The 18,972-nt window shown below is 31.5% G+C and overlaps 1 protein-coding gene across 1 annotated transcript; it reads left to right on the top strand.

The window, feature by feature from the left end:
• The first annotated feature begins 3,398 nt into the window (after positions 1–3,398).
• LOC134272971 (uncharacterized) lies at positions 3,399–4,197 on the top strand. The gene has a single exon (XM_062755140.1). The coding sequence runs from the start codon at positions 3,472–3,474 to the stop codon at positions 4,102–4,104; it is 633 nt and encodes a 210-aa protein (XP_062611124.1). The 5' UTR covers positions 3,399–3,471; the 3' UTR covers positions 4,105–4,197.
• The last annotated feature ends 14,775 nt before the right edge of the window (positions 4,198–18,972 follow it).

The following is an 18,972-nucleotide window of genomic DNA, read 5'->3' as shown; positions in this document are numbered from 1 at the left end:
TAACAATGTTTTGAAAAGAAATAAAGAAGATGTTTTGGTTGAATCAGAAGATAGGTTTGCACACACTTTTGAATTATAAATAGACCTTACGATCAGTTGTTTACTGTATGAACTTGGTGTCTTCATGATAACTATGATTTCATGTTTCAAATAAACCTGCCTAAAGATAGATTGCATGCAATTATTCAGATATGCATGGTATGTGTTAATATGTAAGGTGCCTTTGCTATCACTTACAGCAACTAGATTTGAATTTAGATCAACTCAAGTTTCTTAAATTTATACGTCTATAGTATCCTTGAATGATAAGAAGGTAATAATCAAGTATTAAAGCTCAAAAGTCAATTCAAACAATTAAAAAATCGGGAGATGAGCAAATACGGTCCACTAAAACATCAGAAGAGCCGAGCAAATAAGGGCCTCTAAATAATCAGAGGTGGAATCAGATGCCATGGAGGAGTGAGCATCCCCTGCCAACCGGTCACACGCACCTTGAACTCCATGTCATGATCGCCAAAAAATCGGAAAAATTCGTCGATGATTCAGCATGTAAATATTATTGCCCAATTATTAGTTTGAAAAAACGTTAATAAGCACTTGACTTAATTATAAATGTTGTATTTGCTGAAAACCCTATTTGGTGACTTCATTCTGATTGGACATAAAGTACTCTTAAGGTGATATCAAAAAGATGCTTGGGTCATTGACAATATCTATTTGGTTTTTTGAAACCATGTCTTCCAACAATTTATTGGAATTCCAATGAGTACCAATTGTATCTTCCTAATAATAGACGTTTTGTGGTATTCATATGAAGCAGAATATGTCAAAAATCGATGCGCAAGAGCATGCGCTGCTTAAAATTTCTAAAAGTAAATTCTTGACAGACAAGTTGATGAAACAAGTATAATAGCATTCTCTTTTAAAGTTACCAATTCATAAGTTCTATGGTCGACGCAATCACCTTGTCAGCAAATACAACTTATCATTGAATCAATGCTGACTGGAAGACATTTTTCATACTAATTGTTACTCCATTATTTACACATTGAATTGAGGAATGATTTTAACCTTATTTCCCGATCATGACAAGAAGCCCATGGCAGATGTGACCTGTGAAAAGTGGATGCTCACTTTTGCATGGCACCTGATCCCACCTCTAATGTTTTGGAGGTCAGTATTTACTCTGCTCTTTTTTTTGTATTGTTTTATGGATTTGTGTAAAAACTAAAACAGATTAACTTTTTTCTTCAGTGTCAGGTTAATGATAGAATTTAGAATGGTTAAAAAATATAAAAGAAAAATGGCATTTTAATGCTATTAAAAAAAGAAAATCCATCTTTGCATTCTTGTGTTTTTATTTCTTTATTCTAAAAAGATATATATTTTAAAACAGCTTTTTGAGTGTTGAAGATTTTCCTTTTCATTATAAGGTATATATTTAGATTTTGACTTGAAGGCACACAAGTGAAGAAAATCATTCAGTGGAATGAATTCGTAAAGATTCGTGAACGTTTAATGGACGAATACCTACCAAGCCCTTTTTTCATTCATAAAATCCAACAATTAAGGCATATGATGTCAGCCCCCGCCTCCAACTAGTTTGAATGGAAGGTGATTCCCCATAACTCTGGAAAAGACTAACTTGTCTTCGTATACCCGATTAATTTTACGTTATTTCACATAACATTGAAATACAGTGTTTACATTTCTATATACGTATAAACTCTCCTGTGTTGGTTTTAAAATTTGAAATTGTCCAATCACACTGGACAATGAAATGATTGTATCGTACAAGAATTTTGTTTTTATTGACATTGCAAGTTTGAAAAGATAAACTTCGAAACTTTGACAAGATATCCCACATTTTTTAATTTTGTATTGAATTAAAAGTTTTAGAAATAATTTGCAGTAAGTACTATGTGTAGCACTTGGGTTTTTACGATCATTACAATAACCAGCATCAAAGTCCATGTCTTAGCTCATTTTTCTAGATACTTATATTATTGCTTAGAAGCCTCTTATAACTATATCAAACTTTAATAATTCAAACCAGAACACAATACAGTTATGTGTTATTATCTCGCTTTTAATATGAGGAAAACACACTCTGGTGAATGATTTGTTAAGATGTATTCTTTGTTCTGTTAGAAATTAAAATCGATAGCAATCTGAGAAGTGTTTAAATCTTACAAGTACTTCACAAGACCAGGAAGTCCCCAGTCATTATTATCGCTGCCCTGTGTGTATACACAACATGCCCTTAGCGATCAATCCGACTTGTATCTCATTATGAATGCCTGTAAACTACCAACTGTGAAATTCGATATCTCTTCTCCGGAAGACAGCAGATGAAACGTGGACATGTACGTTGCACCTTGAATTTTTACCTGTAAAAATAGCAATATATTTTAATAGGGTTAAGAAGATAAGATATTAAATTTCAACCTTTTGTTATTTGAAAAAATGAATGATTTTTTGGAATGAAATATGTGGAGATAGAGAACAGTATAAACAGTATAAACAACACTACTTCTACACCAACTTTTTTTTATACATTTGTAACACTTATTGACCAAAATAGTTCAATAGGCTTTAGAAGTATTTATAAATAAAGTGGGGTTTAAACAATAAATTACGACATTAAATAATTCGCTCTCTATAAATATTAGGTTTTCATAAGTTGCGAATGTGATGTCAATAAGAAGTTTGATTTATTTATTTATTCACTTATTTGTTTATCCCTTTGTTATTTATTGTTCAATTTATTTTTATATCTTTTAATATATTTTATAGTTGCTTTAAATTCACCTTTAATACTCTTTAAAAGATTTTTTTACTTTTTAATTACTCATTACAAAACTGTTTCAGTCTATGTATCTCAAAAACGTTAAGAGAAAAGAATAAGCTGATCTGATTGGTTAACAATCAAAATAGATTACATTTTTGTAAATCGTAAAAGAATCAGCTTCGTTTTTATATTGCTGAGTATATCCTATATGAACCTAGATTATTTTAGTCAATAAAACTTCGATAATGGGTTTTAAAATTTTGTTGTTGGCTTTCATGTAACATTTCTTTTTGTCTCTTTCTACAATACAAACATTAAAGTAGATAAAAGCGATAGTTACAATGTACATACTGGAGGATATGTAAGTCATAAAGGCCTAATTAAAATAAGTAACTTATAGCTTTAAGACTCATCTATTTTCTTTCCCTTTTTATTCTTGAGTTTTGTTTTGTTTTTCCTCCGTTTTTTTTTTTTTTATTAATCCTTGTCTTTTAAACGCAAACGAAGATGAAGGCCATTCAGCCCCGCCTTCCATGAAGCAATAGGGAAAATCCAGTTCATTCTAAAAATAAAGTAAGAACTATAAAAGACAAATGTTTTTCATGATTTAAGGTTTAACCACAAGGCAAAAAGATATTTTTTATGTAAGTTCAAGGAAAAATTATCAATATACTATCGACATGCATACTGCATACGATTACTTGACTGTATTCAGAAAAACAGATCTTGTCTCACAAAAAGTTGAAAAAAGGTTACACGATGCTTCGGAAGTGTTGAGAATGGTGCAGTGTGGTGATATTGGGCCAGCTTCCCATATCAGAGTTCGCAGACCTCGCTCCCTTCGTATTTTGTGGTGGACATTTGACTATAGTTACGATCACCACTTCTTGGTGACCGAGGTAAAGGAAACGCAATTAACAATCATTCACTATGCACCGAAGAGGATTTCTATGATAATTCTGTTAAGGGGGGTAGCGGAGATTATTGAGGAGACTCTGATACCGGAGGATAAGGAGGGGATCCTGGATTTTAGTTCTGGGGTGTTCCTCGTAACGTGTGACTGCTACCCAGAGACACACAAACAGAAAACTGACGCTGTAAAGAGGGCCAAAAGACGACTAGGGGAGAGGCAGTACTCAGTGTTTCACAATAACTGTGACAGTTTTGTCTCGTGGACACTAGTTGGTAATTCGTACTCACACCAGGCAATGAATGCCAAGGGACTTCTTTATTGTATTGGAATCTGTGCAAAATGTTGCATTAAAATTTATAGAACCTTAACGTTTATTAAAAACGGTGTTCGTTTAAGGTAATAATGATAGCTTTTGATTTTTTATGTAAATGTACTGTTATGATATTTTTAAGTATTATCATTTTTATGCCCATTGACCACAAAGCGTTTGCATCTGAAGTATATAACAATTTTATGAATTCAGAAAAATCTTCAACTTTTGATGTTTGAAATGACCTGCTGAGCGAAGCTTGAAAATACTTCACTGATATCCTCAATAATGGTGCAAAAGGGAACTTATTTTTATAAGGAAGTATATTCGATAGTGTTTTACTTCCTCTTTAAAAAAAATTAAGCTAAAGACCAGAGATTTCTAGATTTGTTTTATGTTTTCCTTGCGTATGTTTGTATTTGTTTTCTCTGTTATTTTTTACAGTTTAATTACTAAGGTTTAATATATGCAACGAACACATATACACTATTTTACTAGAATCTTTCCCACTGAGTATTTTCCAAGAAGTTCTTCAATTAAATTCATAACACTATCATTCTAGTATTTTTATAGATTAAAAATTCATATAAATTGCACAGAGGGTTTATCGAATATCAAATGATGTGTTTTTAAAGTAAAAGTAAACAACAAGAAGTATGGTTTGGCTGGTATTTTCTTCCGATTTTATTCAGAGAAATTGTATAGCATTACTAATTATCATCGTAAATTCACACAATGACCTCACATATTAGAAAGTATTCAACAGATGAAAAAACAAACAAATGATGTTCAAATCTACACTGAGAGTGCTTTTAGAATTTATTCGAATAAAACAAATTGTGCTCTCATGTCATAAGCAAATAAATAATTCACGTATGTTAAGATACATGCATGTACGTGTTAATATAATAATTTATTTACTTTTCCATGGATCTGTCTTATTTCAGAATAATTGTATTTAGTGCTTGAATAAAAAAAATGTAACTTACTTACTGAATATTTCTCGTTTGATCGACTCAATGTTGATTGTTTTGCCTTTGCGATAGTTGTGTTTATTTTTAGCTTTCTTCTATTAAACGCAAAATTATGATGTCCAGGATGTAGTGATATGAATGCAAAGAAAAACATTGTAGATAGAAATTGAAGAAAACCAGACAATAACTATGATTTTTTTTTAATTGTAAAAAAAGGACATTGATAAATAAAGATATCAAATGAGAGTATTTTATAATAAATAGAATGATTATTAGATAAGGATATGGAGATAACGAACAGTATTCAATCTCAAAGTCCATTAAACAAAATAGGAGCAGAGCAAACGCGGGCCTCCGAAACATCAGAGGTGGGATCAGGTGCCATGGAGGAGTGAGCATCCCCTGCTGACCGGTCACACCCGCCGTGTACTCCTTGTCATGATCAGGAAATAACGGAAAAATCCGTCGTCAATTCACTGTATAAATAATGGACTAACAATTTTATATGAAAAACGTCAGTCAGCATTTGACTCAATAAATTGTACTTGCTGAGAAGGTCATTGTTTCGACCATAGAACTTACAATTTTAAACGACACTGCTGATATTCTTGTTTCATCAACTTGCTTGTCAATAATTTACATCGTTTTAGAAATTGTTCATACATAGAGCGTGTTCTTGCGTATCGAATCAACTGAGATATATATACTCCGTATGCAGGTGATGAAGGTATATAGATGTAGTTTTACAAGTACAAAAGACAAGTTTGTGCAATGTGGGTCTTGGAAACTGAGAAAAATGATATTTTGTTTGAAATCAAAGTTAAAACTTTTTCCTTTTTTTTTTTAAATTTCTATGAAGCATAATTTTTTGTCAAATTTCTAAAACAGAAAAAGAAAACAACAGCAGTGACCTTCACCATTCAAATAAATCGAGGTCCTTGACATTTTAAAGGACACGACTTGTTAAATTATACTTTGTCATTCCTGGCTATATTAAAAAAACACTTCTTTATTTTACAGCAGAAGCAGGAAGCAAGTGACCCACAACTGTAAAAAAAAATATGATTTTAATCTTCCCTAAGACTTTCAGAGAAAATGTTCCATTTTTAGAAAACTTCCTGCATTCACCCCAAAGTAACACCATTGAGATCTTTTTTGACAAACAATTACGTTATCCCTTTCATTTCTCCCTAAAAAACAAAGTCAAATTCAATAAAGGTATGATCTTCAAAAATTGGACTCACGAATATAGTTATTAGAAAAACGTGTATATATTAACCAGTAGAGTTAACACAAGGATACGGCAATATTAAGATTTAATCAACTTTGATAAGAATATTTTCTTTATATCGAGTTCACTTTAAATTATTTCAAGAAATTGCAGAAAAAAATATGACATCATGGAAAAAATCAAAATAATGACATGAAGGGATTTTTTAGTTTTAATTCTTTAATTTAAAAAAATGAAACTGTCTGTGAACACTGATGCGATGCATCATTTGTAAAAAGAAATGAGAAATAAATGAATAATATATTCTAATATTTTTTGGTTAAAAAGAATAATCATTATGAATAAAAAGTTAAATGGATCTGCATATGGAAGTAAAGAGACCTTAATGGATTGCTCAATGCACTTTTTTAATGAAAGAAAATATCTAGAAATTAGAAAAGATTTACCGTTCTTGATAGATGAGTTGTCTTCGTGATCGGGAGGTCCGGGTTTGATTCTCTTTCGCTGCGCTCCGTCGAACCTTAGACGTAAACAAACTAGGTTATGACGTAGTGTACTGATACTTAATGCTCGACATAAGTTCTTTGGTGTGAAGCGTTAATAACCGAGGTCTCGTGTGAGGCGTGAGCACTATAAAAACCAGCGATTGAGTGCCACGCATACATGAACGTTTATTTAAAGTTGAATTTAAAAATGACGTCTCTTTATGACAGAAAAATTCTCGATAGGGACTAAAACAACATTCAATCAATCAGCATAGAAATTTACATTTCAGATTTCAGATCTTATTAAAACTAAGAGACATATATCTCATAATTAAATATGAGATTCAAGTCAGATGAACAAAATAGATAATGTATAGATTAAAGTACAAATGAATAAAGCATTCATATATCAGCAATTCATTTCTTAATCTGTTTGCAAAATATTTGTATTTTCCATGTTTACATATTTCCTTTGTGTTTGAACTTGACAACACCTAATTTCAAGGAACAGAAATCAGAAAGGTGTGTGCTGTAAGTTATCTTTTTTTTTGAGAAATAAAAACATTTGTTTAATATTATTTCAATGAAAATTTTAGACAACCTGAATGTGTTACATGCAATGTACATCGTAAGCTGATTGCAATGTAACTAAATCTTTCTCAAATTAGGGATTACATATAGATTTATATTTTCCTGTTAACTGAGTCACAGCAATTTCTGTTAAAAGATGTATTTACGATGCCTAGTGCCATCCGAATTACGGTAAATTTCCATAAATTTATCTAAGTAAGTCTGCGATTGTTGCGGGTTTTTTTTAATTGAACAAGTGAACTTTTTCTACCCTAGGCCAGGTCAACAAGTTCGTTAGTTTAAAGATTGCGCAGTTTAAGAAAACGTATTATACAGAACAGATATTATCTGTTTAACTCTTCTGAGAGAAAAGAGACCTGTTCATAAATTATACCTATTTAGGCATTCAATTTATAAGAGGTAATATACATGTACATATTAGCAATAAAGATATTTCAAATAATCTAGAAATTGCATTTGAATAATTCATGAGGTCAATCTCAGAAATACTCCGGGAAACTGAAATATCATCCTCATTCTCTTCCTTGTGCAAAACTTCGATTCGCCTTCTCGCTACTCGGCGGCCTGCTAGTTTTGTTGTGAATTGTCACCCTTCAAATTTTCAAAGGAAAAAAAAAATGCGAAAATCACGAATTTTTATGCAACCATTCCTCGCGATAAATTAGGATACGATTTATCATCTTCGTTAAAAGTAAATGTTTTTGAAAATTAAGAATAATGAACAGAATTTTTGCTCACAGATAGATTAAGAAATATATTTTTAACTTTAGAACATGATAAACACAAATGCAATTGTGTATCGATGGTTGCACTTTACCCCTTTTGTGCATTCATATATTTGACGTTTCTAGCCATTACAAAGAGTGTGTATTTAGCTATAACAAAGCAATTACATCAAAGTCAATCTTTTTCACTTACTGATTTTAGTTGGAAATACCATGATAAAATTTAGATTAAGAAATTATTCATATTTCATTCAATTTTACACGTGATTTACTCGTAGATGATGGGATATAGTTTACATAATTAGATAAAATGTAATACCATACTTCCTAAAAAAATTAAAATGTTTCATCTCATTGTGAATACGTCAACTGGTATATGAAATGTTAGATTTAAGAGTACAAACTTTTATTGATTATGAAATTGATGAAAAAATCTCAAAATCTTAAAGGTTTGAGTAAATAATAATTATTTAAAGAATCTTTACAAACAAATTCCCTAAAAGAACATTTGTGTATTGAACCAATTCTAGAGATAGACAGCAAGAACTTTCTCCATCGTTTGATTCGATGAATTGATACAGTGTATGGGTTTACTAAGCACAAAAAATAGATACATTCAACACTTCCTGGTCCTTTGCCACTACCAATCGTTCAGGGTACCAAATCTCACCTTACAAAGAGATTTTAGATTGTATAGCAGACTGGAGGGAAGTAGGAAAATAACTCCCTTACACCTTCACATCTTTGTTCATGTATGTACTGAAATGTTTACAAATATTTAATCATGCATAAGAATAAAAGGCAGGATATTTAACGAGTTCAAAAGGAGAAATACACGATCTTTTTCTTTGGATATAAGAAAAGACATATCAAAAGAGCATTTTGCTAATAACAAACACTTAGTACACACCCAGTATTACCCTTTTGGCTTCGCAAGCAAATTATTTATTATTATCTATTTTTTGCGATTGGAGACTCAATATATATTCTCATGATCATGTGATATGAGATGAGGTGCACAATGTCCTTATTTATAAAGATTCTGTGAATGGCTAATCCATTTATTTTTCAGTAATAAAGGATGAATTGTGCTGAAAATATTGTTACCCTCAATTTCAAAGAAAAGATAATATTGTCCTTGCTTTTATTGGAAATACCGAACTGCTAAATATAACGTATCTATACAAACGAAAACAAAAATACAAATAAAAAATATTCTGTTAAAGTCAGTTACTTTAATTTAGTGGTAGAGGGAGATACAGATAGGAGATGTGCATCCCGTATGTTTTGCTTAATTTACCCTCCAAATATATATTATCCTATCAAAGCATAAACAGAAGAAACATGCAAAAAAAACCATTGAAATTCTTAATTAATTCTGTTCAGCTGCATAGAAAGAGCTACAGACAAAAGATTATGTTAGTAAGAATGTTTCTATTTTTTCACAATCGTGACAAGGAGTACAGAGCTGACGTGGCAGGTATGCAGGGGATGCTTACTTCTCCGTAGTACACATGTATCCTATACTGCCTCAGATATTGATGGAAGTCTATGTGTACTCTGCCCCCGATCCGTTATGTTTCAATGGAATTGAGCTCGAGGTTTGTTCTATTTATCATATTTCATGGACCTTGAGATTGAATACTGTGCGTTTTCTCCACAAGTGACGTAGATCTGACTCTGTTTTGGTTTTTATATGTTCAAACAAAGATTCTCATAATTATATAAAATTTACAGTATGGAAATTATACTCTATCCTTTATTTTTATTCTACTTTATTAGCTTTGCCTTGCTAGCATTCTAGGTTATCCCTAGCATCCCTAACGGCCCTAACAACTGATATTTGTTAAACATTTGTGTAAGGTCTATTTTGAATACATTCTTTAAGGAGCTCGCGAGACGGAATATCTGGGAATTTTGCATTTCGTTATCTATTTTGCAGTGCACCAATATAAAATTCTTGGAAGAAATGTAAAACATTAAACAAAATAGATACTCCATAAAACTGTACATATAGTTCTAAAAATAAATTTCTGATAATGAAGAAAGTTGGTTCATTTGAACCTAAAACAACCATGCAATCATTTACACACATTAAACGATACTTCGAATTATGAAAACGCAGTTGTCTTTTATCTGAGTTAGAAACTTGATAGCTTGATATGATTGACTTAAATTTCTCTCATTATTGAAACTTTGATGAATTTATAACAGTTTATGTGACCACTTTTCATGACATAGTTTCATTGTGATAAGCTGGAAAACAAGGGCTATTCGAGACACTGCATTATAAATGAATGGTAAAGAATCAGTAAACTAGAGTGAAAATAAAAGCTTCATTAAAGCTGCTGTAAAACTTGTTAAAAATCCCAAAGAAATATTCACTGAAATATGTGACATTTTCAGCAACCAATGCCTGTTTTATAGACAAATGAGCAGGTGAATGTCAATGATAGAAAATTATATAATGGGCATCAAAAATGGATACCGCCCTTGTTAACAAAAAAATATAACAACTTATGTACTGTTTGCAAAATTTCAACAAATAATATTTGATGATGTATGATTGACTTTAAGACACATAGCAAATGAAATAGACATCATTTCGGGAGTAGAGTTTATACTGTTTTTAAGAAACGTTTGACGGTAAAAAAAAAAAAACTTAGTACTCAAAGGTCACCCTATATTTTGAAAAATTAGTGAAAACGACAGCTTGTACGCATGTCTTAATAATTATTTTAAAATATCAGTAATTGTAGTTATCCACTTTGGTTTGATATTCAAACAGATAATGGAAGTTGAATCTATTGCAAAACAAAATTTACCATAAGATGTACTTGATAAAAACAGCGAAGGTCTGACAAGAGCAAAGAATTGCAAGAGCACAAAGACAGATTTATATGCAATTTTCTTAAATATTAGTAGTATTGTTGTTAAATTTCATATTCAGGAAGGCAGTTCAATTTGAGGAGGAGTCTAGAAAGCAAATTTTTGGCAAAAAAATCGAATGGTTTTTTAAAGTAAGGACCCAGAATCAGGAATCTCTTCATGACAGCATCCAAACCGGCACGCCCTGAAGAGTAAAGGGGTTTTCGGGATAAATAGAAAGTTAATGTTTTTTCACATTAACAATATTCACCAGATCTTTGACCTTTTGACTTGTTTCTATTTCCAAACTTGAAAAAAACACCTTTCAGAAGGAAGAAACAAGTCCAGGAAATCATTGGATCTGCCTTTTTCCAGTATACTAAGGGTCATATTCAAAAAAGAGTTCTAAAAACAATCAGAAATTGGATAAAAAAATGTTACGGACTTGTGTTTTAATTAAAAGAGATTAATAAGTTAAATCATAAAGACTAAAGCATTGAAAAGCGTCTTTTGTTTCTTTCCGAGCACCGAGGACATTATTTATTGAACAGCCCTCGTATATTTGACTTCACTTGTGAATTGATGTCAGTAGAACTCAGATAGGTAAGAGTTTTTTCACTGACTTACCGCTTTAAGTATGTTTCTCTGACTTTCTCTAAAACAATTGTTCTAAATGAAGGATGTGAAGATAACGAACAATATTCAATCTCAAAGTCCATAAAACAATACAAAATAGCAGGAGAGCAAACAAAGACCTTCAGAACATCAGAGGTGGGATCAGGTGCCATGGAGGAAAGAGCATCCGACCGGTCACACCCGCCGTGTGCTCCTTGTCATGATGGGGAAATAACGGAAAAATCCGTCGTCACAATACACCTCGTTAGCAAGAACACGGGGGAGATACGTAGTTACGATTGAACCTGTGAAGTGAAATAAAAGTTGAGTTTAACTTGTAAATCAACGGTTCTTGACATGCTTCATATTATATGCATAACGATTTCGTATGATAGATTAAAAATATATTAAATCTAAAGAAAATGAAGAAAAACATCATTGGTTAACGTTAGGTTTAAATTGTATTTCTGTTGCAACAATTGTAAGTGTCCTCAATCAAATGACATCAGAACTGCAGACAAATCCCAGAATTTTGATCTGCAGATATTCAGGGATTGTTGAGGTTCTTCATGGAAAATTTCTTTCCCAAGGCTAGGTAAACAATTTTTTTTATTCTTAAGAGTAAAATATTTGTGCGTAAAAAGTTATCTCATTATCGTAAACAACATGCAAATAAAAGAAGAATACTTTCTAACAGAATAAAGAGTACTGAAGCACCTCGACAGTAGCTCTCAACTAGTTGATGAAAATAAATCAAATCACTTAGCATTGAGTATTCTTTTATATTGTTTTTTGAATATCTTTGTGGCTTTAGTCTTTTTTTTATCTTTTAGTACAATATTTGACAATATTTTCTACAGAACATGTAAATCATGGTAAATCAAAACTCAATATATAATGTTTTAATTTGAAAGCATATTCTTTTATTTCGCATCCTTTCAAGGGAAAAAAGGGTGACAAAACGAGTATTAATTCAAATTCTTCCGGTGGATGAGCAATTGGATAAGGATATGGATTTAGGACCATATACTTCAAACCAGTTCAATCATGATCAGACGAGGAATACAAATATAGCATCTTTTTTCCTCTTCCTTGTGCGTAACCACTAATCCCCGTGTAGTCATCCCAGGAGCTACGCCAGTTCATCCGTGGACCGACACACCTCTGTTGACCAATGTGTCAAGACTGAGATTCTATAGATTTAAACTTTACATTGTAACTGGAAACAATCTGAAATTTCACTTCTGATTATTTTTTTTTTCTTTTCCTTGTATAATTGTACATCAGATGTCCTTTTACTCCACTAGGTAAAATAGCTCTTCTAAAGATCGTCAAAATTGATTTCACGATTTCAAGGTATAATGAAAAATTTTAAGGAAATGTTTATAAATCTTTTACATTTTTTAAGAAATGGTAAAATTGTTAAATATCATTCACATATACGTTGCACTTCAAGCACATTGAATTTGTGTATGTGCTGAAAGTGGCATATTACATATATATCAACATATTTACAATTATTTAAAATCAGCACATATCTTTTTTATCAACATAATTATTTAAAAAACATTAATTTCAAACGAAAAGAGGGATAATAAGAGGAATACTTGATGAACTACACAAGTACTGTGTTTATTTCTACGTCCCTCTAGAGTTTTTTTCTTTTTCACTCATATATGGAGGCGCCACAACTTTTCGATGAAGAGCTGCAATTTTTTCATCTATACTCGGAACTTAGGGCCATTGAGCAGGGAGGGATCCTTTTCATGCCAGCACTTACTGCGACACGGGACCTCGGTTTATACGGTCTCATCCGAAGGACCGGTCTCCACGTTCCACAGTAATTTGAACCAGTAACGGTTTTTACTTCGCGACTCAAGAGCTGACACTCTTACCATTGCGCCAGTCGAGCGACCTTCACTGTGTAATACGAAGTAAAATAAATCAAGTTCATTAATATAAAGGGAAAAGCCATTTCTAAATTTAGATAAGCAACTAATTCACATTTTGACCTTTTTTAACTTTGGCCCATGCGATTAACCATGTGACTTATATATATAATATTCTTACTTCCGGAATTTCCAGGGGTCGGCGTTTTATGCCTTCTTCACATTTTTGAATTATTCATACATTTTTAGATCGATAGCTTCTCGTTCTTATCATTTAGGATGCATCAATGAATTAACATTTTGAACGAATTCAAGTAGTAAGGATACTATGGACAGCCTTTGAAATCCATGTCATAGAAAGTACTTGGTTTTGGTCTATCAACCAAAAATAACTCTTCATGACAGAAAATATACAATTGCTATATTTTTTTCAATACTATATTTGCATTTCATCATATAAATATCTTGACTCATTAAGTGATACATCAGGTGTCAGGGTCATCAAAGTGTTATATGAATAGAGGAAAACCAGGTTTGTATTAATTTTGGAAAATAACAAACGGGTTATAAAAGTCTTTAAAATCATGAATAATTACAACTTACTAAAAAAAAAAAAAGAACCACACATTTTAGTGTCTACCATATTTGATAATATTGTTTTTTTTTTCGGTGAGAGTAAAATTATAATTGCTATACAATTAGTTGTAAATAAAAAGTAAACACACAAACATGCATGCTATAATCTTCTTCAAGATTTGGCAGAAATTAAGGTTAACGATGTAAGTCATCTAAGAACATAGGCGTGTATTGTCTAATTCCATTAAGTGATTCACCAAAGTACTTTTCTAACTACAACACATAAATTTTACAGACACGACGATAACTATTCTACGGGTCCTTATATCTATCCACATATACGTAACAAAAACGTAACCACCCCGACTCTGTTTTTAGGATTTAACGTGACGGAATTTCATACTGATTTGTTAGAGATGTTTTTTATTATCATTTCAGGTAATAAATATCGACATGCTTCTTATTTATTGCACTGCGGCGTTGAATACTTCTTAAAATCTGATTATGCAATACTTTGAATAGAGTGTACTTTAATCAAAAGGTGACTTTTACGTCAATCGACAGAATTGACAGTCTTTGAACATTTAAATGTATATCAATTGCTTTTAGCTGTTGATGGAATGAAAACATTTAGAAACATTTTAAGTCTTAACTATTTTGTTGCATGTTACTTCTTAATTACAATTAAAACGTCTAGTTTGACAGGTAAAATATGCATAATTAAGACAAAAAAAATGCCTTAATGTAAGGATATAGATGTATTCATGAATAATTATATTAAGTTATTTGCAATGCTTTGATTAACTTTTTTCCTATGATATCTACTATTGTTTTATCAAAAATGGATTTTATAATGTCAGCAGGGCAGTGTTTCAGCTTTGAAAATTTCACAATGTGTGAATAAAATATTATCATTTCTGTCCGTCTTTTGGACATTTTTTTTTTTTTTTTAGAAAAATTTAATAAAGTGATTTTATTCAGTATTCAAATCTGTCAAATCTAATTTTAAAAATGCATGTATACTGTCAAAAAAAAAATCAAATCACTGAAACGATGGTGTTCAAGAAAAATAAATGAGATGCTTTTCTTTACTATAAATTGTGTCGGTAAGTATTATTTTTTTTATTGACAACTTTTTTCTACCATGCACTATTTTCAGAGAATTTTTTTGTCAAACATACATACCCCCTCATAAAACAATAACGCGAAATGATTTTGAATAAATGCAATTTTACTTTGATTTAAAATGTTCACTCATTTAGTTATGTCAGAATTTAATTACATGCCTCTAATTTTTTCCGAGCAAAATCACATCGTAAGATATTTGATAACCGTGGTGATGCTCATAGTCAACATAAACTGTTAGTTAGCAATGGTTATTTTGCGATACTTTTTCTTTTATGTGAAAGTTGCAAACCTCAGACCGCGCTTTACCTTCTATAAATCAGAATATTGACACCTTTTAGTTATCACATATTTGGAATAGATGACACAGGCATTCATTCTTTCTCTCTGATTTCATGTGTTTTACGTATACACAACTGACGTGCCATTAGTATGGTAAAATCCTGATACATAGATATATACAGGTTATTTTCAAGACAAAAAATAACTCAAAGTATACAGATATTTGGATATCTATTGTGTGACTAGCTAAGGGAAAATCTTTTCGTCGCTGTTGTGTATTGATTTTTAAGATAACAGTTGATTAAGCATTACCATACTCATTTGTTTGTTTCAAACCCACCTCTTACAAACTATTTTCAATTACCATGAAAAAGATCATGCATATTTTTAAAGTAGAATGCTGAAATAAATTTATAATTTTTATTAATCAATGTTGCATTTTATTATATTTACACCTTAAGTAAGCATAAACTTACATACTAGTCCTTGCATCTATATTTAGTAATGCTTTCAGACAAAAACATTTTCTTTCAACCAAAAAAAAAAAAAATATATCGTTGCTCGTAATTTCTGACTGAATCTACTCTCTTGCTGATTAAATCAAATACAATTTTACTGTCAAGTGAAATGTATGAAGTTAACGTACAGTAATCAAGCTCAAAAGTCCATCAAACAATATAAATCAGAATCACGGCAAACATAGGCCTTCAAAACATCAAGGGTGGGATCAGGTGCCTTGGAAGAATGAGCATTCCCTTTCAGCAGGCAACACCTGTCATGTGTTATCATGATCGGGAAATAACGAAGAAATCCGTCGACAATTGAGTGTGTAAATAATTACTTGCAATTAAAGAAAAATATTATATTCATTAATCAGTCTCGTATAATTGCAAAAATACATGTATATGAAGTTTGAAAATTGTCAATTATACTAATTTTACTATATAAGGCTCCTGTAAATTACATATTCTCGTGGAGTCAAATTTTCGAGGTTAGTTTGCGGGAATTTTATTTCGAGGTTGGAGAATATTTATGGGTCTCTCCGTGCCCCCAAAACAGCAAAAAGGGTCATTTTACAATATATAAAAGGAAAGACCAAGCTCATAACTAAATAGGAGAATTTCTAGATCTGTCCATCTCAATTTCGCACCATTTAAAATCGTAACCTTTCTTAGGGTTTTTGTCAGTAGAGAGCTTTTCAGAGATTTATCAAAATATAGGCATTAACTCATAAATGCCGTCCTTAGTAAGACAGTGAGTTACAAACAGACATCAAGCTCAAATGTCCATTAAAGTACATTAAGTAATACTAGTACTAATCGGAAGCACGCCAAACATACCTCTAAAACACCATAGTTGGTATCATTTGCCATGAAGCATGCAATGAGGCTCGTCTGTTGACCTGTTACAATCGCCATGTGGCCCCTGTCCTATTATGGTAGGCAAAAAATCAGTAGTCGGTACAGTGTGCAACAACATAGACTAACAGTTAGTAGAAAAGCATTAGTCAGCATTGGTCTGTAGATTGTATTTGCTGACAAGGTTATCGTATCAATCAATAAAAGTACCTATAGGGTATTATGTTTATGAATTTGTAAAATCTTGCACTATTACTTCTGCCATTTGCTTTACAAAACTGAATATTTTCATTTCTTGATTAATATTTTTTTTAAACTGTCTAGCCTAGTAAAATCAAATTCTGAATTTATTGTTTGTGAAACCTCTTGGTATTTCTAACATGCATTCGAATCGTATAATGTATCAATATAAATTATCTAAGGTAATCTTCTCTCTTGAAATGCCTCTCAGTGTTTTTGTCTTCGTCTGATAGTAAGTACATCCGTACCTTTATCCAATTGCTCTACTTGTAATTCATTCATCTACTTGCTTGAGTTCTCTTTACATGTATATTTAAACCTGTCTGATCTATATCAATTACCTATACTCCGATTTCATTCATTCTTCTCGGTGCGTTTACTCATCCGTGCGACGCGTCGTGACTTTTCGTGTATTGTCTGAATAGTTCACGACTTTCTGTAATAAAATATCAATAAACACTGGACAACTAAAAGCCTCTCGTCATCAAGTTTAACTCCTACCTATAAGAGGTGGCTGGGATTTGTCACAGAATGTGTCATCAGAAGGGAATCCCCCTTTAATCCACCTGGATTCAGGAGATTTTATCTACCCGCAGAATACAATAACATTAGACTTAACAAGACTAAGGGATGAATTTTAGTTAGCTTTCTTTTCTTTAGAAATGTTAACTCTATATTTTTTATCAAAAAATCAAGTTACTGAATAAACATATTTAGACATAGCAAGGTTTCATCATCACTGATTAAATGAAATTTAATTCCAATCTAAAAACAAATAACATCAACCCCAAGTTGATACAATTTATTTCTAACGCATGTTAATGAAAAAGATATTCTTTACTTTGCTACCTATTTTATGATAGTTCTATCATAAGTTTATTCAATTGGCCAAAAATATCAAACTTCATCAATGATTTATTAAAAGCGAACTGGTGGTTTGAGTGTCTCATATGTCAATGAAAATTTTTTTAAATGTTTTATTCAATGAAGCAGTTTTGTTTCTTAATTAATGAGCATATTGTTTTATATTGGGTACTGTCGGCTGGAAAAATAAATTGGTGACTTTTATTAAATGAAAGAAAAAACATTCTTCACCTTTTTTGGAAGAGAAAAGAACATATAGGTTTGGAACTTTTTATGCATTGATTTGTTAAGATTTGATCACTGTTTATCATCTAGAACTTTCCTATTCAACAGCAAAATATAAATCTGTTTATTCCAGTGTAATCTAAATGCCCACACAGATCTCAAAGTATGCCAACACTGACCGAACTTTTTTTTCCTTTGAAGTTTTGAATTTGAGAATGAATGAGTGCATCATGCACGGTGATGTTTAATCCTTCTCTTTGTATAATTTACAACTGCTGCATATAAGTTTTTTAATTATATTTGAATATCTTCGTATCTTTGTCTGTTCTGTAATATAATTTGCGTTTAAATGTCTATTTAGACTTACAAATGTACTACTTCAATGCGGGTAGTCTGGTTACTGACGAAAGGCGGGTGTTTATAGGGAAAGCGAGAACAAACACACTTTACTTACCGGTAGTTCGTGTATCAATCATTTTTAAAATGACTTTTAATGCAACAACTGAAAAAGCGTCATAAAAACAACCTACTGAAATGTGATACAATCGAATCATTTTGGTGCATTGTGATATTAGGGCATGTATGTCATGAACTAGTTAGTAATAATTTTGCATTGTAAGTTGAGACATGAAATGATTTAAAATGACGCAGGAGTGTTATCAAATATCTAAAATCACAAAACCCTTGAAAGAAAGGTCCAATTGTTAATATTTTCAATTTCTTCTGGCGAGTGTGACCGGGCGACAAAGGGGCGTTTTATACTTTTTTTCTGATTTAATTTTCCCAGGCCTGAGGTGTAAACAATTTGTTTTCTTTACTGGATTATCGTTATCCGCACGTTTAACGTTAAAAAAAATCACCGAATTCTATTTATTTAAAACCTACTTTTTACTTTATGTCTAAATATATT

This window comes from Saccostrea cucullata, unplaced genomic scaffold (genome assembly GCF_032062105.1).
Source record: "Saccostrea cucullata isolate Sc308-1 unplaced genomic scaffold, CSIRO_AGI_Scuc_v1 ctg930, whole genome shotgun sequence".
NCBI lineage: Eukaryota > Metazoa > Mollusca > Bivalvia > Ostreida > Ostreidae > Saccostrea > Saccostrea cuccullata.
The sequence above is the reverse complement of the archived record's forward strand: the minus strand, read 5'-3'. Positions and strand labels throughout refer to the sequence as shown.